The 23,018-nt window shown below is 39.5% G+C and overlaps 1 protein-coding gene across 4 annotated transcripts in view; it reads right to left on the reverse strand.

Annotated features, from left to right (window-relative positions):
- Nucleotides 1-3,160: 3,160 nt before the first annotated feature.
- elna (elastin a) overlaps nucleotides 3,161-23,018 on the reverse strand; it is a 119,027-nt gene continuing 99,169 nt past the window's right edge. For all 4 annotated transcript variants that reach the window (XM_036556844.1, XM_036556845.1, XM_036556842.1 and 1 more), the window contains 13 exons: nucleotides 21,248-21,262; nucleotides 20,905-20,919; nucleotides 20,706-20,720; nucleotides 20,479-20,514; nucleotides 19,458-19,490; nucleotides 19,327-19,374; nucleotides 18,978-19,016; nucleotides 16,394-16,450; nucleotides 15,941-15,973; nucleotides 13,215-13,262; nucleotides 7,698-7,730; nucleotides 6,957-7,010; nucleotides 3,161-6,189 (listed from right to left, as the gene is read on the reverse strand). In XM_036556844.1, the coding sequence (XP_036412737.1) occupies nucleotides 6,143-6,189; nucleotides 6,957-7,010; nucleotides 7,698-7,730; nucleotides 13,215-13,262; nucleotides 15,941-15,973; nucleotides 16,394-16,450; nucleotides 18,978-19,016; nucleotides 19,327-19,374; nucleotides 19,458-19,490; nucleotides 20,479-20,514; nucleotides 20,706-20,720; nucleotides 20,905-20,919; nucleotides 21,248-21,262 (473 nt within the window). In that variant the 3' untranslated portion in view covers nucleotides 3,161-6,142. The remainder of the gene's footprint in view (nucleotides 6,190-6,956; nucleotides 7,011-7,697; nucleotides 7,731-13,214; nucleotides 13,263-15,940; nucleotides 15,974-16,393; nucleotides 16,451-18,977; nucleotides 19,017-19,326; nucleotides 19,375-19,457; nucleotides 19,491-20,478; nucleotides 20,515-20,705; nucleotides 20,721-20,904; nucleotides 20,920-21,247; nucleotides 21,263-23,018) is intronic.

Below are 23,018 nucleotides of genomic sequence, written 5' to 3' on the forward strand. Positions count from 1 at the left end.
GGAGCTGCGGTCGGCGCGAGTTTCTTTTCCCACCCGCTTCCCGACAAGACCTGCCTAGGATCTGGAGCTGGACGGACTGGATGGGATTGGGTGGAGGGTCGTAATAAGAAGCACTGCTGCTCTGATTGGCTAGTTTGATCCCGCCTTCTGCGCTGCAGTTGGTTACAAATTTATACTTACACGCTTCGTCCAATCCTGATGCAGGGGGCGGGGCTAGTAGGGCTAATAGGAATACGGGTGGAAAAACAACAAGGCAGGGAGCTTTGAGTTGGCCAACTAAATATGATCCCTGGAAAGTGCCTGGAAAGCAGAATGAGCTCTGCGCAGTTTGCGCACAGTAGAAGTGTACATATAAACGTGTGTGTGTGTACTCTGATCAGGTATAACATTATGACCACCTCCTTGTTTCTACGCTCATTGTCCATTTTATCAGCTCCACTTACTATATAGCTGCACTTTGTAGTTCTACAATTACAGACTGTAGTCCATCTGTTTCTCTGCATACTTTGTTAGCCCCCTTTTACCCTGTTCTTCAGTGGTCAGGACCCCCATGGACCCTCACAGAGCAGGTACTATTTGGGTGGTGGATCATTCTCAGCACTGCAGTAACACTGACGTGGTGGTTTCAGTGTCACTGCTGGACTGAGAATAGTCCACAAACCAAAAATATCCAGCCAACAGCGTCCTGTGGGCAGCGTCCTGTGATCACTGATGAAGGACTAGAGGATGACCAACACAAACTGTGCAGCAGCAGATGAGCTATTGTCTCTGACTTTACATCTACAAGGTGGACCAACAAGGTAGGAGTGTCTAATAGAGTGGACAGTGAGTGGACACAGTGTTTAAAAACTCCAGCAGCACTGCTGTGTCTGATCCACTCAGACCAGCGCAACACACCACCACCATGTCAGTGTTACTGCAGTGCTGAGAATGATCCACCACCCAAATAATACCTGCTCTGTAAGGGTCCATGGGGGTCCTGACCACTGAAGAACAGGGTAAAAGGGGGCTAACAAAGTATCCAGAGGAACAGATGGACTACAGTCTGTAACTGTAGAACTACAAAGTGCACCTATATAGTAAGTGGAGCTGATAAAATGGACAATGAGTCTAGAAACAAGGAGGTGGTCATAATGTTGTGCCTGATTGGTGCATATATATGTACAGGGAGTTTGTTAGCAGCCTCTACTCTTCTGGGAAGGCTTTACACTAGATGTTGAACATTGCTGTGAGGATTTGATTGAGCATTATTGAGGTCAGGTACTGATGTTGGATGGTCAGGTCCCAAAGGTATTGGATGGAGCTCCATCACTCTAGAGAACAGAGTTCCGCTGCTACATGGCCAAATGCTGGGGGGGCTTTAGACCCCTCTAGCCCATGCTTTGAGGCATTGAGCATGGTGACTTTAGGTTCCTGTAGGGCTGAACGATTTGAGGAAGATAGAATTGTGATTTTTCTGACCAGTATTGTGACTGCGATTGTGATTATTTATTTATTTATTTATTTGTTTATTTAAATTAAGCTGCACAACTGTTATTTTGGCCAAGAAGACCAAAATATGCACTTTTTCTTGACTAGTTGAATATAGTGCACTCGACTGCCAGTTTCTTGAGGTTGTGAACCTGTGATGTCACAGCACATGAATGTTTGGCTGCTTCTGATTGGTCTAACTCATCTACAGGCAGTTCACAAGTCAATTTCACCTCTTAAAACTTATTGGTCAGTGCATTATCAGTAATGGGTGACCTTAAGGCAGCCAAATTCACTCACTAGAGGGTCTGTCCGAATACTTTTGGACATGTAGTGTATAATCCAATGTAATTACTCCAGCCTTAGCCTATAGGTGTAGGTCTGTCTTTTTAATAACCTTACATTTTCAGTTAGTTGGCTCCTGTTTATTAGCATGCTTGTAAGCCTATATGCTAATTATAACAAACATCAATGCTGGCCAATTTTTTTAGTTTGTTTTCTGTTAGTCACTTTGGACAAATGGAGGTTTCAGCAGGATAGTACAGATGTTTCATTGGTAAAAAAACACATTTCCAGTATGTTTGGGCTTAAAAAATGCCACAATCTTTGCAAATCTTAGCATGTTTTTAGACTCATGGCCATATTGCTGAGTCCAAAAGTGCAGAGGAGAAACATCTGGACATTCTGGTCAATTAGAGATTCTGTGTAACATCAGATATTTTTATTATTCATGTTATTATTATAGAATATTTAGCATGAGGCATGAAATTAACCATGTTAGCCAACCTGTAGATGGCTAAACTGATGCAGGCCCAGGTAACACCTCTGTCTCTGGAGCTGCTCACCTTGACAGGAGTATTTCAGTGAAGTGGTCAGGATGATAAAAAACATATTTTTTTAAAACTTAAGATGTCTTTCAGTAGTGGTGGCATTAACATATTCAGGTTCATGCATAATGTCTTTCATTGTGCAGCGTTTAAAGAGGAATTCCATAAAAAATCAGCATAATTAAAGGGTTAAGATGTAAACAGAGTCATTCAGAGTAGTTTGGTGTGAAACGCTCTGTTCTAGAGAAACTAACAGAGTCAGAATTATTCACAGTGGTGGTGATAGGAACCAGACGTCCACCTCTAAAAGCTCCCTCACAGAAAGTTACTACATGAAATGGTTATGAATTCACTGCCTGAGACGTTGTTTTATGACAGTTTTGAGATTTTCTAATAGCCATACATGGAGGCAAAATAGTATAGAAATAAATGGTAGTTTGGTGTGAAAAGGTTGATTGTAGAGACTCAGATTTCTTTACAGTGGTGGTGATAGGAACCAGGGGTCGCCATGACTACAACACAGATATAGCCATTTTATTTACAATCCAAAACCACCAGTGAACCTACACGAGTCTTCTGAGTTTATATGGAATGTTGATGATGATAAAACAGTGGAAAATCTGAATAATTAGCTGTAAATTCCTTTTCAAAGCCATAAAAATATAAAACAATGTCTCAGGCGGCAGCTGTTTGTATCACCACCACTGTGAACAAATCTAATGACTTTATTTACATGTTAACCATTTAATTATGCAGAAATTTTGGTGGAATTCCCTTTTAAGCCACATCTTGAACTAAATCTTGACAAAGTTTCATTATTAAAACTTTAAGCTAGTTTGAAATGATGCAAGAAGACAGGTGAGTTTCCTTTTAGAAACGTTTTTATTTCGTTTTCACTGAAGCAGTTAAAAAGCCGGGTTCTCCGGGGAACAAAGTCGGATGTGCGTCGTGGAAAAAGTGCAGTACCCCCACCCCTTATATTAAATAAGATGGAAATCCCACGGCACAACAGACATCGTAAGACCTGGTCGGGCTCACAGGCAGTTCAAATACAGCACCAGGTAGGAAGAGCTCAGTTAAAGTGTCGTTTTCCGATGAACTCCAAACAGTACGGTTTACCAACGTGGTGAGAAATGATTTACTGAGGACAACTCATTTAATATTGGATGGGTAATACATTGGCTAGTGAGGCTTACACAGAGAAGCTCAGTCAATTAGATAAAATACACTCACACGCGCACCATCAGCACACTTCGGGGGTGAAAATCACTCGCACACTCGCACACACTCGTTCTCTGACACGCTGCTCACATCTTTAAAAAAAAATCTTATACAGTATTACAAATTTCCACAGTGACTAAAATGCATAAGCTACTGAAAGCAAAATAAAAACAAAAACAATAGTTATTGTCATATCATGTGTACAAACTTGGTAATAATGTAGAAAAGTCAAGTTCGAATGGTGCAAACAGAACAACAACAAAGCAAATTAACCTGCTGTTAAATGATCCAACATACTGTAAGCATATGATATATAAGAGCTAACTCAAACAAACGGTTAAAGAAACTTTCTGCATCGAGCAACGAAAGCACCTGGTCCCCGACTTTAGGGATGACATACGTGTTTATTTATGTTTTTTTTTCAGGTTCAAAATTAGCCAGCACTAGTCAGCACTATGATTTCTCATCAACTATCCTTTTTAAAACACATACAGTCTCATGCAAAAGTTTAAACACACCAGTCAAACTGCTTTTTCTGTTAATTCTCTAATTTGCAAATACTTTAAGACGTGCTGTACAGGGAACGCACTTAAATATGGCAGAATTCTGCTTATTTTCATGCTCAAGTTCTATTTAGGAGCTAATTTTAACACATTGGAGAATATGAAACATAAAAATGTGGAAAAACATTTGAACAAGCGGTTTTATATTTGATGTGCTTCCAAATTGTTAATGTTAACTTCAGTGAAGACACAGCCACATAAAACATAAAACTGCATGTGCAAAAGCACAAGCCTCAATTTATGGTTTTTGGTAAATTCAGCGAAGAAATAGTGAGCGTGAATTAAAATTTGCAGAACTTCTTCCCTGTAAAAGGACACATTATTTCCACTTATAAACTTTTAACGTATACAAAAAAAGTAATTTGACCGGGGGTGCCAAAACTTTTGCACAAGACCGTATGTTGTGTCCAAAGTGCGCAAAAAGAGGACCTGTTTTCTGGGGAAGCCCTAAAATCTTTCATCCACGTTTGCATGCTGTCAACATAATCAGAGCACAGCAGCTCTTCATACTTGACAGAGTTGGCAAGAACGAAGGCCGAGGTGGTCAAGGTGGGTGAGGTCAGTTTCAAGGCCATTTGCGTAACTGTCTTATCTTTGGGGTTTTGTTGCTAAAATGTGCCTGATTATGGTCTTATCCATGTGCTTGAGAGATGATGTAGTGTCTGTTTTAGTAGCAAAGATCCAAGCTTAGTTTCAGATGGAAGAAACTCTGCTTAGATAAAAATAAAGAGTGTGAATCTGAGGCTGGACTCATTCCGCCTGTTTCAATACTCATCCTAATGTGTCCTTAGGGGAATCCCCAGCGCCACCTTAAAAAACGTTCCATTACTGTATTAGCTTGTGAAGTTGGTTACATGAGTAGCTTTACCTTTTTCAAAAGTGCCAAACAAAGCTGTTTATAAGCTCTAACAATAAAATACATGAAAATACTTAATATTTCAAAGCTATAACATTCAGTTGGCTAAGTTCAGACCAAAAACTAGTAGTAAACTACTACATGGCTGCTGACACAACTTCATTACACTGCTACACTGCTAGCAAAAACCAAAAGAAAGATGGTTTTAAACCAAAGCTTATAGACAGACAAAGCAATTATACACAAAATCAATGTTTGTTATATTCATATTTCTCAAAAATAGCTTTACAGAGTTTGCATAGCATTACATGCTGGTCTAAGCTGGTTTACGCTGGTTTATGCTGGTCTGGTGCTGGTTTGGCTGGTCACCCACCATGGTCATACTGGTTAACCTTCATACCAGCATCCAAAACACAACACAAGCTGGTTTTGCTGGTTATCAGTCATGGATTGATGGTCTGTGCTGTTTTTTCTAGCTGGGTAATTAGCTCACTGAAGCTAACCTAGCCGAGCAGAATTTGGCGAGAACATGTTAGAAAAGGTACTGAAACAGGGTCGTCCTCATGAACTGGGCAGAACAGTGCTTCCATTTCATGTTAGAAATAGCATCAAAACCCCAAATCCAACAAAGAGCCAATATTTTAGGATTAAACTAGCATTTTGAAATTGCACATGTTGATTTATTCCCAAAAACAACAGATCCTTTTTTTTTATTTGTGCACATTTATCACCCAGAATAAAGAGTGTCAGATGTTAAATGCAAACCATTCCTATGGTATTTGGCATTTGGTCTGCCAAACATCTCCATCACGGAAATATTATGGCTTATTTAGAATCGTATCTAAAAGAAATCTTAGAAAACACAAATAGGCGCCCTAGATAATGAACCTGTTTTTCTGCCAGTTTAACCAAACCTACAAAAAGAAACAGCAACATGTTGGAATGTGTCACATGATCGACTGCAAATTTGATCTACATCATCACTCAAACAGCATCTCTCTCTCTCTCTCTCTCTCTTTTTTTCTCTTTTTCTCTCTCTGTCCGTCTTTCTGGGCTTTTTTCCTTTGGATTCTTTTCAAAAATATTTCCTGTAGGTATAAAACATATTTGTACATGGTGGGATTTCTTTGCATATCAAATGTACATTCTAGATCATGCAGTAGCACCATTGTTTCTTGAGGTCACTTCACATCTCAAGAGATCGCTCATTTTCTTCTCCTGCCACAGTATTTGCCTTGGCATCCAACTCCGCCTGCAAAACAACAGTGCAGTTAAAAGCTGCACCAGTAAATCGATGACAGGCTAATGAATGGTTCCTAAAGGGCCCACGTTGTACAGTTCTCTTAGGTCCTAATTCATTTCTATTGGACCATTTATCTCCTAAAAATGGCTCTTCAAAGGTTCTTCTGTAAAGACTTTGGGCCTCATTCACCAATGCCTAAGTTTGTTCTTAAATGTGTTCTTGATCCTAAGAAAAAGTCTACGCTAGATTCATGACGTGTTTTTAAAGCGCAGAACAGTTCTCACCTTTGTGCTCTCGAGTGTGAACAAAGAACAAATCCCAAATAAGAAAACACTGGTGAATGTCAGAATCTTTGTAAAATCTCTATAGATTCTCCCTGGACTGCTTTTTGAATGAGGCACAATGCATATCAGCCAATCAGAACAGAGCTCTTTTAAACGTCTTAAAGGTACAGTAAAAAAAAAAAAACGCCTGTTTAATTTTTATGGAAAAAGATGTTGAAAATGGTCATGCAGAAATGAATCAGTGTATAAAGTCAAATGTTAGAAGTGGGGAAAATACAATATGCATGCACAGGACTGCAGAATCACTGTGGTGCAAAAGCAGGATAGCGGAATAGAGAGTGGTGATTATACAGGAGGGATTAGTGCAATCTGTGTTCCAGACACTCGCTGGAATAGAACTCATCCGTGCAGCCACCAATGACTTCTCAAAGACATGACGTGCTTAGTGCCAGGAAGGGGGCTGGGTAGCGTTAGATCTCCCCAGAGCCGTACCTCTGTAGCCTCCACCCAGGAATCCCTGCAGTGCTCTGTATTTGGCTGCTTTAGCTGGAAGAAAGTGAAAGAGAAGTTCACCAAAGATGCTTTTTTACGGAATGTTTGGAAAATCTTCCAATCAGTCTTACACTACATGTCTAGAGGGATCCAGACAGCCCTTCTAATGAGTGAGTTCAGCTACTTTAATGTGTTGAACTGTGCACAGCTTGTATAATCTCCATAGAAAAGCACTGAGAAGAATGGGGTGCTTGGGAGCAGCGGCAGGTCACCATGACCAAAGCCAAGTGTGGGCTAGAGAGGTGTAAAGCCCCCTAACACCTTTGGGATGAGTTGGAGTGATCCCGAACTGACCATCCAACATCAGTACCTCACTAATGCTCAATCAAATCCTCACAGCAATGTTCCAACATCTAGTGTAAAATCTTCCCAGAGGAGTAGAGGCTGTTACTGCAGCACAGACTCACTATTAACACCTTCATCTCAGAAGAAACTCTGGAGTCTGCAAATCTTTTGGAGATGAAGAGTGTTTCAGATGCACAGGCACGTCTTTATGCCTCCTGTATTTCATTCAGAGAGCTGGAGGACGTGTTGGGTAATTAGTCAGACCGTATGCTAGGATGCTTCCCTCTTTGGCCAGCCACCTCGCTTTGGCAAACACACAATATTATGCAATCCCTGAGATAATAATGCCACTAACTGTGTTTGTGGGTATGACAGCGTAGTGATTAAACGGTGTACCTTGCTGTGGTGTCAGCCCGACTCCATATCCTCCTACAACAAAGAAACAGGATCATCTTTAATAAGTGACTCAGCAGAAAAGGGCTGAGTGAATATGTTAGCAAAATCACATGAATATAAATCCCACATAGAGTGGAAAAAAGGAGAGAGACAAGGCTAATGAACAGAAAACGTAGTAGCGATGGGGAAAATGATGATGTTGGCTTTCTTCTACAGTGCCTTACGTTCTCGATATTAAGCAGGTAAGAGTGAGCTACTCCAAAGTACTACTTCAAGTTCCAAGGTTCCAAGACTGTATATGAGTACAGAGTCTACGTACAGAGTCTTATACAGTCTGTACATGTTTATTATCTACAAGCTAAACTGAATCTGGGCTGTAAAAGAAAGCAGCGATTATAGCTGTGGTTCTACTGCATTCTTACTGTTTACATAACAAGGCCTTTTTACGACATATGACGTACTCGCTAATCAGAGGTGTTTTTGATGACTTTCCTGCTTTAACGTGTGACATTACAGTGAAACTACGTACATTTTTGCCTCAGAATTTACGGTGATGCTACCTAAAAGAATTTGATAGAACTTAGAGGACCGTAAAAGTAAGTGTTACCATGATATCACTAGTGAAGAACCCTCAGACCCTACTAGTTCTTTAGATAAGGCCTAATTTCTGTGACCTAAAAATACATGTCTATAATTTTCAGTTCATTTTTAGTTTTTAGAATCATCACGATTGTTGTGTTTAAACTCTTTAAGTATTATAGTAATACTCTTATTTCTGTGTTGGGTTCTGGTTGGAAACAAAAGGGTTAAATTCTTGAAACAGCCAACAGAAAATGATCCAATCAGGATTGTTTTCTCTGTAGTATCAAGGTAGATACAGCTGAGCGAGCTCTCCCATTGGTTAGGACTTCAGGAGCTGCACTGAAGGCCTTAAACGTTAGAATAACTACAAGCATAATTAGGAAGTGAGAAAGGAATCAACCAGGCACCAATTTTTGTGAGAAAAAAAAGTCTTTTGGAGGTTCTAGATACATCACTGACTGTGAATACGAGCCGTAGTCTAAGCAGTGTTCCGGTTAGTTGTTAGGAATGTAAAACAGTGGCGGCAGCTCTATGACAGAACTCTTTACTGAAAGAGTCACTGTAAAACTGACACATACAAGCTCAGATATAAGATAATGTCTGTTACAAGCTTCAGAGAAAACATATGGGATGATTTTTCCAAGCTTCAAATTCTGTGTTTAATCTAGAACGGCCAAAAAAGTTAACGTGCAGCAGCAGTTTTGACATTTGTGGCTTGAACTGAAGGCCAAGCTCTAAAAGTCAGGGTTCTGCCCTGGATATTGGACTTTTGTGTGATAAATTATGTCATTTTTCTGAATATATTGTGATTATAGTCAGCACATCTAGAATACTGAAAAAGTGCATGGATTATAAATAAATGCAGTTTTCCAAACAGTTTTCTCATAAATAATATATTGTTCCAAACATTGAATCAAAACATCTAGTCTTTTCCATGACATTGTGGGGGCACTTTATCTGTACATCATGAAAATATCAAGTATTGTTTGTTGTATTTTTCCCATTCATTTTGTTTATGGTTTATTTTGCCCACTCCACGCTGTGAGTTGGCCAGTAAAGGAAAATATCTGAACTTTCTTGACCAGGAATGCCCTCAAACCCGCAGAACTCGGAAACGAATAATAACAAAGGACAGTTACGTGAATAATACCAGACTGGCGTGAGCTTTCTCATCGACAGCAGCCGAGTCTGAAATGACAGCGGCCACTTTGCATGATATTTGCACTGCGGCCTGATATGATTTTTACATAGCAAACAGCAAAGCTCCACCAAAGTCCCACACAATTCAGCCATTCATAGGGTCAGTCACATGTTTCCTTCAGTTCCCATGATGATCAGTGGCCTCTTTTAGGTCAGTGCTTGTGGGTGAGTGATAATGTTCAGGATGAGTATTAGTACAGTGAAAAAGCATATGTGGGTAAAAGATAATAAAGTGTCCCACTGAATGCCAAATGTAATCTATTATAGACGGCACAACTCCACAAATAAACAAATAAAGAGCCAAGTTGCATCTAAAGGCTGGTGATTTTGCAGAATACTAAACATTTAATAAAGAAATGGGGCATCTTTTTATTATTACTGTTATTTCTTGCTTGTTCTATGTTAGGCAGCAGCAGGATGTCGTTCATGTCTATGATATTTTGTATCATGATGACATTGCTTGCTTTTGGACGCTTGTGTTGGTGTTCCTAAAAGGTGGAAAGCCTCACATCCAGAACACAGACAGGAAGAAAAAGAGTCCACAAGTATGTAAAACAGGCCTGCTTCAATAGAGACACACTATATGTCCAAAAGTACCCAGAGACACCTTCTAATTATTCTCCATAGACCAACAGAATGGGATGCTCTGGACCAGCCCGAAGTCACATGAGTCTAAGGCTTCACACTAGATGTTGGAACATTGCTGTGAGGACTTGATTGAGCATTAATGAGGTCAGGTACTGATGTTGGATGGTCAGTTCTGGATCACTCCAACTCATCAAAAAGGTATTGGATGGAGCTCCAGAACTGACCATCCAACATCAGTACCTGACCTCAATAATGCTCAATCAAATCCTCACAGCAATGTTCCAACATCTAGTGTGAAGCCTTCCCACAAGAGTAGAGACTGCAGCAAAGGAAGAACAAACTCCCTTGATTTCAGTAGAATCGCTGCTGTCTTAAGACTTCTGGACATATAATGTAGCTAAGTTTGGTTCCCTTCCCAAACTAAGGTTCTCAGAAGCTCCTCAATTCCACAGGAAGCTGTGTTAAAGGGTTGCGTGACAAACCTGTATGATGTTACTGTGATCTATAGTCTCTGTTTCTCTCTCTCTGTTAGCTGACGTGAGGCTTTCTGTTGACATTACCTGTCGTCTCGCAATACGGCCTTTGTTCCAGTCCTAATCCAGAACAAATGCATGTAGTTTAAACACTTATCAAGAATTTAAGACTGCAGTAGGACTTTATGTCACCTGACATCAAAAAGCCAAGGGGAGTTCCGCCAACGTAAACAGCCATTCAGAGCGGTTTGGTGTGAAGCGCTCAATTCTAGAGTCAGAATTGTTCACAGTGGTGGTGATAGGAACCAGACGTCCACCTCTAAAAGCTCCCTCACAGAAAGTTATTACATGAAATGGAATTAAATATGCTGCCTGATGTCTGAGTCACTGTTTTATGATAGTTTTGAGAAGATTTTGGTCTAAAACACAAAATAGTCCCCAAAGAAAACTTACTATTTCAGATTATCCACTATTTTCCATCATCAATATTCCATATAAACTCAGAAGACTCGTGTAGGTTTTGGATAGTAAATAAAATGTCTATATTTGTGTTGTAGTCATGGCGACCCCTGAGCCATTTCACACCAAACCACTCTGAATAACTCGGTTTAGATTTCAAACGCTGAGTTATACAAAAATTTTGGAAACTCGGTGGAATTTCCCTTTAACATATGGTTTCTAACAGGGTTGTGAGATTAAAAAAGTCCCTCACTGTTTTTATTGTTCAATAGTTTCTGTACAGTACTGAGAACGCTAAGCACTCATTATAATTTATTTGCCTCATCAGAGCAACACTAAAAGGCCACTAAAGTGTGAAGTATATTACTTTTCTTTTTTGTGCTCAAAAAGTGTCACAAAATTAAAATCTACAAATTTTCAGCTTTGTTAGATTAACAGAATTGAGAAATCATATTAAACAGTAGAAATAGCTGCTATTTTTAACCTGAAAACTGTTCACAGACGCAGTGAGGTCTGCTCTGCTTATTATTAGGCCTGAGTCTCCACTGGAGGAACTCGCTCCGGCTACAGAGCCTCCCTCTTATCTGTCTCTGTGAAAAATGGCCCTGTTCTCTTTTGGCTGTGCTGTGTTGTCATTGATCTATGGTGCATGCTCGCATTCTTTTGGGTCATGAGATACAAAAGCAAATTAAATCCTGAAACCTATGGAACCACACTGGACATTCTGCAGCTGACCTCCAGTTCTACATACGGGAGCCTCTAACCTGGTCCGTGAACGAGACTGAAACTCATTTAGTAACAGTTTTAGATTCTCATATGAGAAATAATCAGGGGTGTTAGGATGTACATATTAATATTCATTTTTTTAGCATGTGCTGTGGTGTGAATTGAATGCAGTGACATTTAATGTGCTTAGAAATGTGTAACGTCTGAGTTTCTGAGACAAACTGCAATGATTTCCATTCATTTACACTTTACATGTTTTTACATTTGCCTTCTAAAGTAATCTACAAATTTATCTTTTCTGGCTCACGATGGTGGATTACCAGACTACATCACCATGGCAACCATGCTGCATGCTTTACTTGCTCTAGGGCTAGAAAGGTTTGGGATTACAGTTCATAAACAGGTCTTGGATTAATCAGGGCTGATCGGACTAATCAGGGCCAGCCCTCTGACCAATCAGGGCTGATCTGACCAATCAGGGACAGCCGTCTGACAAATCAGAGCTGATATTCTAAACAATCAGGAACAGGATTCTGATCAATCAGGGACAGGATTCTGACCAATCAGGGCTGATCTGACCAATCAGGCGAAGCCTTCTGACCAATCAGGGCCAACATTCTGGCAGATATTCTGACAAATCAGGGACAGCTTTCTGACCAATCATGGCTGATCTGATCAATCAGGGACAGCCTTCTGACCAATCAAGGCTGATCTGACTAATCAGGGCTGAAATTCGGACCAATCAGGGACAGGATTCTGACCAATCAGGGAAAGCCTTCTGACCAATCAGGGCAGATCTGAACAATCAGAGCTGATATTCTAAACAATCAGGAACTGCTTTCTGACCAATCAGGGCTGATCTGACCAATCAGAGCTGATATTCTAAACAATCAGGAAATGCTTTCTGACCAATCAGGGCTGATTGACCAATCAGGGACTGCCTTTTGACCAATCAGGGCCCATATTCTGGCTGATATTCTGACCAATCAGGGACAGCCTTCTGAGCAACTAGGGCAGATCTTCTGACCAATCAGGGACAGCTTTCTGAGCAACTAGGGCAGATCTTCTGACCAATCAGGGACAGCTTTCTGACCAATCAGGGCAGATCTGAACAATCAAAGACAGCTTTCTGACCAATCAGGGCAGATCTTCTGACCAATAAGGGTGGATCTTCTGAATGATCAGAGTTGATCTGACCCATTAGGGCCAGCCTACCAACCAATCATGGCTGGTCTTATGACCAATCAGAGCCAAGCTTCTTATCAGGCGATAGTATTGTTTTAGTATTAGTGTTTGATAAAAATATAACAATATCTACTAGAATTTGATAAGAAAAATAGTAAAATGAACAACTGCATTTCTTTTCTAGTCAAAAATCTATCACAGTATATACTGTATCGTAAAGTCTGTGTATCGTTGCAGCCCTAAAAAAAGTCCAAACAAAATATGAAAAAAATAAATAAATAAATAACAGCATTATTGCTTTTACCTGGATAAACCTGTGGGTATCCTCCATAACCTCCTGGAGCGACAGCACCTGTTATCAGGAGAGATTTAGAGACTAAAAACAGTGGACCAGTATGCTTTCTCACGGTGTGAGTGCACTCTTGGCTCAGTCTGCCGTGCAGCATGCATGGACTTGATATACGCTTAAAGAATGAATGCTGCACTCAGATGAACCCGTTTCTGATTCATTACAAAGCTCAACCAGTTCTCGTCACGCACAATTGTTTTTCCAAGAGCATCGAGTGACGCTCTGCTTGGAGGGCTGTTTTTTTGGAATTAGCCTGCTCTGTTGTTGATCGCTGCAGCAGGTTTTAACAGCAGAGTCGCTGAGCATCAGGCAGGATGGATCCTGATGAGCCTGACTTTTTATCTTCAACTGCGTTTGCGCATTTTAAAGGGCTGTGTCAAGAAAGAGGGTGAAGACTCATGAAGATCACTGCTGTATGATCGTATGTGTGGGTGTGATAAGAGCTGACGGAAATGGGGGGTTTGGGAATGGAGGAAAGTTGGTCTGTGTGTCAGCAGTGCAATTCTAGTAACCATAACCAGCAATGTTTACACTGTAATCCTTATTACAGTACAGCACGGCTTCTACTGCACGATAAGAGTAGACCTCTTACTCAAGTAACTGTGGGGAAAATAACCACAGTAAAGCACGGTGGGCTGGTGGGATTGGGCTTTTTCTTTATAAATAAAATAATAATCAGGGTATTGGTCATCAGGACCTGCCAGACAGTCCAAAAATGTGGACCTTCTGGGGGCTCTTGAGGACCAGTTTGAGAGCAACTGCTTTAGGGAACTGAAACCACTGGATGGAAAGACTCTAAAGCAGCACTATGTGAGTTTTTATGTAGCGTTACTGAGTCAGGAGACTCTGCGAGTCGCCCTGTAAAGCCTGAAATAATAATTTAAAAGTCAGAGGTGTCAAGTCGGGAGTTTTTCACACCGCGTCACGTCTTTACATATTAACGTCACACACAAAGCCTCGAAAAGAAAGTCTGGCTCAATGTTTAGGTCTCACATGATCTCAAAATCAACATCATACTGATGAAGATATGATGATAATAGTGGATAATTCACTCACATCCTCAGAAGACGCGTCCTTCGCCGAGTTTAGACTGAATTCTCTTTGAATTCTCTTTCAGGCACTCACAAAAGTCCGATTATTCCACTCGTGGTGGTCTAAAGCATAGCTGACATTACAAAGTGTTCCTTCTGCATGTTGCATGCAATCATGTCTTTCCACCAGAGAGGTCTCCAAATCCCCTAATGTTACATAGTGCTGCTTTAAGGAACCAAATGTGGTTCTTCTATAACGGGTGGTGGATCCTTCAAAGTTAGCAGTGTTGCTGTGTGTATTTGGTGTCAAATGCACAGGCCTGGAATATCATCACCCATTTATTAGGCAATTATTTGTTATATTATTAGTCGAATTTTCCTTTTTTTAAATGTAAACATAGCATAAACACACTACATGTACCTACAGCAAGTCTTACGTCTCCTCACATTTATTTGAAAAATTAATTTATATATATTACGATAAATGTATGTATATATTATAATAAAAAATAAATACAAATATATATATAGTACATATCTATGTTCTCCACACATTTATTTGAAGAATTGTGATTAATTAAGAGTTCATGGGCCAATCAATAATTTGCAAATATTTCTATAGATTTATATAGGAATAGAGTTCATTGTTTCTCAAACTAACATGAAATACTGTTTGGATGGTCAAATCTATAAGAAAGCCCAGATATATCTGCATATATTGATTGCTTAAGACTGCAATCATCCAGCAGGGGGAGCTCTTACTGGTTTCTTTGTCGATAAAATGACAAAGATGAAGCACAAAGCTTCACGTCTTTTATTACGTCATTTTTCAGTTTTGCTGCTTTAAGGTCAACTTTTAGTGCATCTTCACGCTTAAAAATGCTGTACGTTAGAAAGCAAATGTTAGCATGGCAGTTACATCCTAATGTCTGTATCTCGTTCAAGCTGGTTGATTAAGCCAGACGAAACACCCAACCTGTTTAACCCTTGTGTCTGTGGGACCCATTTTCAATGTTTACCAAAAGAAAAAATGCTGTGATTTATTATCATTTCAACCTTAGATTTCTTGGCCTTTGCTTATTTTCTGTGAAGAACATATAAAATAACCCATTTTCGGTGCCTTCACACTGTTCACCCCCCCACACATTTATATTACACATGTGGTGTTGGGCTGAACCTGCGAGTAAAAGTGTGGAGTTGCTGTGTCCTTCACTCTGTTCTCCTCCTACATGGCCTGCTGTTAGTGTGTGTGTGTGTGTGTATGTGTTTGTGTATGTGTGTGTGTACGTGTGTGTGTTTGTGTGAGGGTGGACAACATGGACAGGCTCCTGACTGGCTACAGCTGCTGAAGGAGAACCCTACGCTGGACACTTGTGATATTTTAAACATCTGGTATTTTGACATAAATTGTTATGGCTGTATTGATTTAAATAACAATAATACGGTCACCACTGAGGTAACAAACACATCAACACCACACAAGGGTTGGGGAAACACTGTTTGACAACACTGTGAGTGCGCACTGTTAAATGGGGTTGGATTGTGTCTATATAGTTTTAGAAATAGAGAGAAATGTGTCCACAATACATGAACATTTATATGCACTAATGTTTAGTTTTTGTGATAAAAAGGTCAAGAAGCTGTTCTCACCTGGTTGAAATCCGGTGCCCAGAGAGCCATAGCCTGTTGAGCATTCAAGAGAGAACAGAGAACCATGTCAGAACAGACTTAAGAAACAGTATGTGTGGAGATGGTCACTCAGAAGGTTCCTTTCCTAATCAGAGATCTTTTATCTCCACCCTGCGTCCCTCAGGGACCTCACTGTGTACAAAACGGCTGCTTAATTTAGCAAAAGCCGTTAGAAATTAGCCTTATAACAGTAAAGCCCTTCCACTGGGAGTTAATATCCCGGCATTTCCTCTTTCTCAACTTCGGTTAACGGCCTCCAACAGGATTTGACTGGATCTGTCCGGTGAGGTTTTACGACTGTGACTGAATCCCTGTTACTGCTGAAATGTTTCATCATCGTATGTTATGTGTTGACATTTGATTTCTGACTCTAATAATGATTAAATATAGTCTGGAGATGTTAACTGGCTGTACCTGGTTTGGGTGCTTTACCACCAGCTCCAAGTCCAACACCTGTAGGATACCTCACACCTGAAACAGAGCCATCAAATATTCAGACGACATCACAGACACTAGAAATACATCCTCAGTATGTCCAAAAGTCTCCAGACAGAGCACTTATGAGTGAATCCAGCTTATTCAATGTAACCCATTGCTGATACAGGTGTTCAATCTTCATAGAAAAGAACTGACCAATAGAATGGGATGCTGCCCAATGCCAAGCGTAAACTAGAGGGGTATAAAGCCCCCCAGCATTGTGCTGTGGAGCAGTGGAACTGTGTTCTCTGGAGTGATGGAGCTCCATCCAGTACCTTTGGGATGAGTTGGAGTGATCCAGAACTGACCATCCAACATCAGTACCTGACCTCACTAATGCTCAATCAAATCCTCACAGCCATGTTCAACATCTAGTGTAAAGCCTTCCCAGAAGAGTAGAGGCAGTTACTGCAGCAAAGGGGGACAAACTCCCTATTAACACCTTCATTTCAGAAGAAACTCTGCTGTCTAAAGACTTTTGGACAAACAGTAATATAGACCTGGGGCAGATCTCAGATACGCCCAGAATTTGCGAGGAAATAACAAATCGGTCAGTGAATTTTCACAGATGTGCTTCAACTCAGTCAGGAAACTAGACTGGATGGCATTTCCTGGATAACAGTCACATCACTTTGCGACGGTTGAACTCCTACGAAGTTCTTCTGAAATCACCAAGACGTCTATGGGACGCATGGCTGCGTTATCTTTGTTATGTGGTGGGACAAGGGGTATCATTTTACCCCACAGCTCACATAAATTAAAACACTATCCCTGTTTAAAGAGTCCATATACTACATTTCTCTTTCCCCAAAGTCCTATTTTAACATTTGTACCAAAACACAGTCATAATTAATTTCTATATGGCCATTTTCATCCCTTTATCACTCAGAATTAAACAGGCTGATTTTGCTACTGTTTCCATTTTATATGCTCTTTAAGCACAAAATCAATAATCATTCTCAGTTTTTCGATGTTCTTCAGGGCATAAACTTTAGCCACCACTAAGCCAAAACCAGAAACAAGCAGAACTCAGAACAGAATTAGTACTAATCTTCCTTAAGCACTCATAATAGGATCACTGCATTTCTTACTTTGTTACTAAATCTGAGTTTTATTGACAGAATATGGTTCATATAGTCCAGAGTATAGTTTCTGAGTGAGTCTAAAGATTCTCCCAACCTGCGATTGGAAATTATAGTGAAAAACAGTAGTATTGTGCCATTTTATTGAGCCATACATTATTTGTTTAATTGTATTTATTATGACTTATTATTGTATCATTTTTTTATTCTTATTTCAGATGCTTTTACAATTTCCTATGTCTGAAAAGTCCTATATATTTCTTGATTATATATGTATATTAATTATATAGGTTATGAACATCCCTCTGATGGACTCTGTGGACAATTTCAAGACACGTCCTAAATTTTTTTTGGGATTCAACTCAGATTAGGCCAGGCAAACACCATCACCTTGACCTGAGATCAAACTCTGGCCGACTACATCGCTCCATTCATGTCTCCTATGATGCAGCTCCATTTCGTGATGCTCCCACCCTCATACTTCACTGTGTACTTTGGTTTGTCTGATCAGAATACATTCTTCCAAAAGATGTTGCTTTACCAAATGCTTGTGTGCAAACTTATTCCTCCGGGTTCTCTGAGGTCATTCTCTCTCGATTTGTTTATATCTTCTTAAACTCTCCTTTAAAGTCTCTTCATGTAACATGATCCTTACATGTTTCAAATCAAAATGCTCCGTTATCTTCATCACTACTTTCCAAAACTGCTGCAGCAACTTCAGCAGCTGTAAACTCTCTGCACGCCATTTCACACATGTCTCTGATGTGGACTGAATGAAGAATGAAGGGTTTCCGGTGTGATGGGCAGTCCTTAGTGATTTCCTGAGTGTCCATTGGTCAGTTTCACACAGAATGTAGACTGACACACAAATCCACCAGTTCCACACGGTGAGAGGCAGATGACGTGTATCTCAGCCCCTCTTCATAGGCTCATAACTCTGGATGTGAGTCTCGTATGATCTCATGATAAAATGGAATGAAAAGGGCGACTCTACAGATTCAGTAAATGTTCAGGAAACCATTGAATTTGACGTATAGGTGAGTTTGTGGATCCCTTAAACAGAGGAGTTTAGCATGACGTGTGTGTATATCGCTGTTGTTGGATGAAAACCTCAACCTCTATTTTTGTTGTTTTTCAGTTTCTGACATAATTTGAAAATACCTGTTGCTCTTTACATTGTAAGTAAATTTCATGAAGAATGGACCAAAAGAAACGGCCCAAGTGACTTGTAAAAAAGTCTGGTTCCATTGACTTACATTAAAAATGAAGTATGTTTTTTCCTTCTCCTGTAAAGTTGTGATTTTGGACATACAAGGTTTTGTTCTGACAACAGCGATATATTTATCTATAAAATTGCCAATGTTTGGCCACAGTTGACAGCAACAGCCCTGTGTGAGATAGTTAGAAATGTAAATATTAACAGTTTACAGGTGGATTACCTGGTCCTACTCCAGCAATGGTACCTGGTCCTCCAACACCTACAATAAAACAATCGACATTTGCATGTCAGTGAGAATGGTTGTTTATTTGGGAGCATTTTCAAGCTCTTACAATCATTCTTTGTTTTTAGGATTTCCCAAATCTTTTTCAATCCCCTCTCATGAGCCAGATATTGGGTTTTTGTCCAGGAGGTTGAAAAGACATCATATTTAACCTTTGTAAAAACCTCGATGTATTGTTGTAAACAGTCACGTAAGCCTCCTGCAAGTCACAGCACAATCCACGCCTCCTATATTTCAGTCTGTGATCATGTATTTAGTAAAGAAAAACAGGTGAGCAACGTTCTACCTGGCGCTTTAAGTGGCTTGGCTCCTGGCAGAAGTCCAGTACCGGGTCCTGAAGTGAGAGAAGGACAGGCTTCCATTACTGTTCAAGCAACAATGTGTTAACCCAACACATGGCTTAAAACTAATCCTTACCATAGCCAGCGTAGGGGAGCACACCGGCAGGGCCTGAGGAGATGAGCAGAGAGAGTCAGCAGGGTGAAAACTGGTACACTTAAGCTTGACCCTGCATATTTTCATGTGTTTAAAGAGTAATAGTGTTAAAATGAAGAAGAGTTCCATGTTTGTGATGTCGTTTCTGAACCCAGATCATACAAATTAATGACAGCAAATCATGTTAAGATTTGTGAATGGTGCATATATTGAAGTTGCATATTAAAATACGGCATAAAATTGTGAAAATGATTTATTGTAAGGTATTTTTCACAGTCGTTTTAAGGGGACTTCTGCTGTTTTCATTATTAATGTATATATCAATCAAAACAATATAACTATCAGTAGCAAATAATGGTCAAAAAGAGGTTCTCCACCCCATTGAAAGGACTCACAGAGGTTCCTGTTTGATTTGAATTAAACTAATTTTCTGCTGGGCTTCTCAAAAGACAAACTGGACAGTTTCGGTTTGAAAATGTACTCTAAATGCACTCAGATATCAGTCATAAACATTGTTGTCATCCATATTAGCAGTAAAATGAATCATTAAAATGTCTATATTAAAGTATCTGTCTAGTTTTTTGGAGCAAAGAAATGAAGAGTCCTTTGGACACTTTCACATGAAGAACTTTAGCATTCGGTCACCAGAGGTGCTAAGAAAAGTCGTCCTGCCTGTGTTTTATATCTTTTGCTTTTGACCTGTGGAATTGAGATTTTAAGCTTTTTATAAAGGCATCATTAGATTAAGTCATTATGATGTTTCTGAAAGTGTCCACTTTTATCAATATTCAGCTTAAATAAACGTCTTCAGTTCATTAAAAAACACACAAACTCCAAGGCGCTCTTCTTTGTAAAATGATTAAAAAGGCTTTATTGTTATGGCATATTCAGATTAAACCTTTAAAAACTCTAGAGGAATCTAGATTTGAGTCCAGGAAACTCCTCTCCAAACAAATCGTTACTTCAGTTTATTGCTGCAATAGATGTGTTATGAAACTCTTACCCACTCCGCCAGTTTTAGGAGGTTTAGCAACGGCACCTGAAGAAAGACAGGAAAGAATCAGCTCAGTGACTCCAGAGTGAATCAGAAATGACTGTTTTCTTTTTTTTCATTTATTTATTGCTTATTCTGCCATCTGGTGGCAGCTGAGAGTACTGCAAAGTTTCAAAACAGCAACAACTTGTTACAACTGGAACACAGTGACCTCTAGTGAACAGAAAGGTTCTTACCAGGCTGCACCACACCTTCATGTGGAGGAAGGGAAGGAAAAAGACACTTATTACATGTACATGCAGTTGCCAAATGATAGCAGCATCAATACAGAGAACAAAGAAGGTGAGTGAAGAAAATAAGGAACGTTCAGCAGGTCTGTGTCTGACAAGCAGGACTGAAGTGGCGAGACGTCCAGAAAAAAAGTAGAGAACTCACCAACGCCAGGCTGGACTGTAATTAAAGGTGATGAGAAATCAGGGTCAGTACTGAGAAAATTACCAGTTTGGAGATACTTGTTTGGACAGTGATGATATGAAAAAAAGCAACAAATATTTCATATATATATATATATATATATATATATATATACTGAGTTCATTATTTTGTGATCTCAAGATAACAAAGTTGTCATCTTGAGATCACAAGATAATTAATTCATTATCTCAGGATAACAATCCAGTACATTACAGCAACAGCTCATGGTCTCTCCAGACTGCTGTATCCCTGTCATGCTCTGTTTTAAATACATTTGTCATTGTGAGAAAATCAGTGTTCTTACCAATACCAGCTCCAGCTGAAACACATAAAACACAAACGCAAAATTGCATTATTAATAAGATCATTTTTGATGTAAACTTACACATACACCGATCACCTACAGTCTGTAATTGTAGAACTACAAAATACACCTATATAGTAAGTGGAGCTGATAAAATGGACAATAAGCGTAGAAACAAGGAGGTGGTCATAATGTTATGCCTGATAAGTGTATATAACAGATGCTAAAACCTGATTAGCTGAGCTGCGTTCAGAGCCCTGTGTTACTGAGCCAGGTCACTAAAAGCCCTGGTGCTCTTAGTGGAGTAATCTTTGACTGTAATGCTGCAAATACAGATTTATAGGTAAGAATAAAATATTCCTCCTTTACAGTAAAATAAAGCTCTGCTGATCGTTCAACACAGTTTAACAATAAATGGTCTTAAACACTGGAGTTAATGTAGAACTGCTAATTCACCCTTTAACCCTGAAGATCAGCGCAGACTGCTGGTCACCATAGCAACACAGACAACAGTCTCATCTAGCTAGTAGCTAACGAAACAGCAAAGAGAGAGATTTAAGATGAACATCGGTAATTTAGGGACGAATGGACCCATTTGTGTTTATAATCTGCAACGAGAAACTGACAAACACTAAAAAGTCGTGAAGCTGAAATCCGTTTCTCATTCGCCAACTTCTTGTTTGAATTGTCCTGTTCCACCTTAAATGGTGCAGCAGTTACATTCTGGGGTCCCAGGCACCATTTAAGGTGGAACAGGACAATTCAAACAAGAAGTTGGCGAATGAGAAACTGACTTCAGCCTTGTAAAAAGTCGAATGTTGAGAGATTTTTTTACAAGGAACTGTTCTACTTTCGCGGAAAAGTTTCCTGTCAGAGATGCAAGAAAAGCAGCTATAGCTGAGCTAAAGCTTAAAGCTGAGCAAAGTAAGTCTGTGTTTTCGTTTATATGATATTTTTTAGTCTATACTAGTACATCAGCACATACTGAGACATATTTACAGCCAAGATGGTAAAGCTAGTAAAAATGTTGTGGCTCCTAAGGAGGTTTGATTTTTGCTGAAAGGACAAAATGGTTCTTCTCAATATTTCAGCTGCGACCCCCGGCTTATACTGACAAATATACAGAAAAGTTTAAGTATATTTGGCCTATACTGGTACTTATACATATACTTGTATATACTTGGGCCGGTACTTTTAATTATAAAATATAAAGTATACTTTCATAAACTAAAACATGGGTTAGAAGTTTATAACTAGTCCCTATAAGTTCACTTACAGTGTAGGTCACGTTGTAGTTGCAGTACAAAATAAAACTTACATGTAAACTGGTTGTCCACCTACACACAGCACCTAAAGTAAACTTAAAAGACTCATTTTATAAACTGAAAAGTGGGCCAATTTATTTCAAGAAGTACTGAAATAGCACATTTACAAGTATATTAATAGTATATTGATATTAATTCATTTACTATGTAAAATGTACTTTACTGAAGTTTAAAGTATTTACATGATTCACTGTAAAACTGCAGTGTAAAAGACTAAAGAATGTGTCACTTGAATGTCTAACACAATTCAAATGTCCATGTTTTATTCAGATCTGCCTTAAGTAGCATTGAACCCCTTCTTCCTACACAGTGTACAAACACTTCTGCACCAAATCACAGTTTGGATGTGGCTGAATCCTAAAAGGCTATTTGTTAGCTCCATTATCCACTGTTGGGTGCTGGAGGCAGTACTAATTCCTGTGTAGTGCACTACGTAGGGAGTCGTC

This window comes from Colossoma macropomum, unplaced genomic scaffold (genome assembly GCF_904425465.1).
Source record: "Colossoma macropomum unplaced genomic scaffold, Colossoma_macropomum, whole genome shotgun sequence".
In the NCBI taxonomy this organism is placed as follows: Eukaryota; Metazoa; Chordata; class Actinopteri; order Characiformes; family Serrasalmidae; genus Colossoma; species Colossoma macropomum.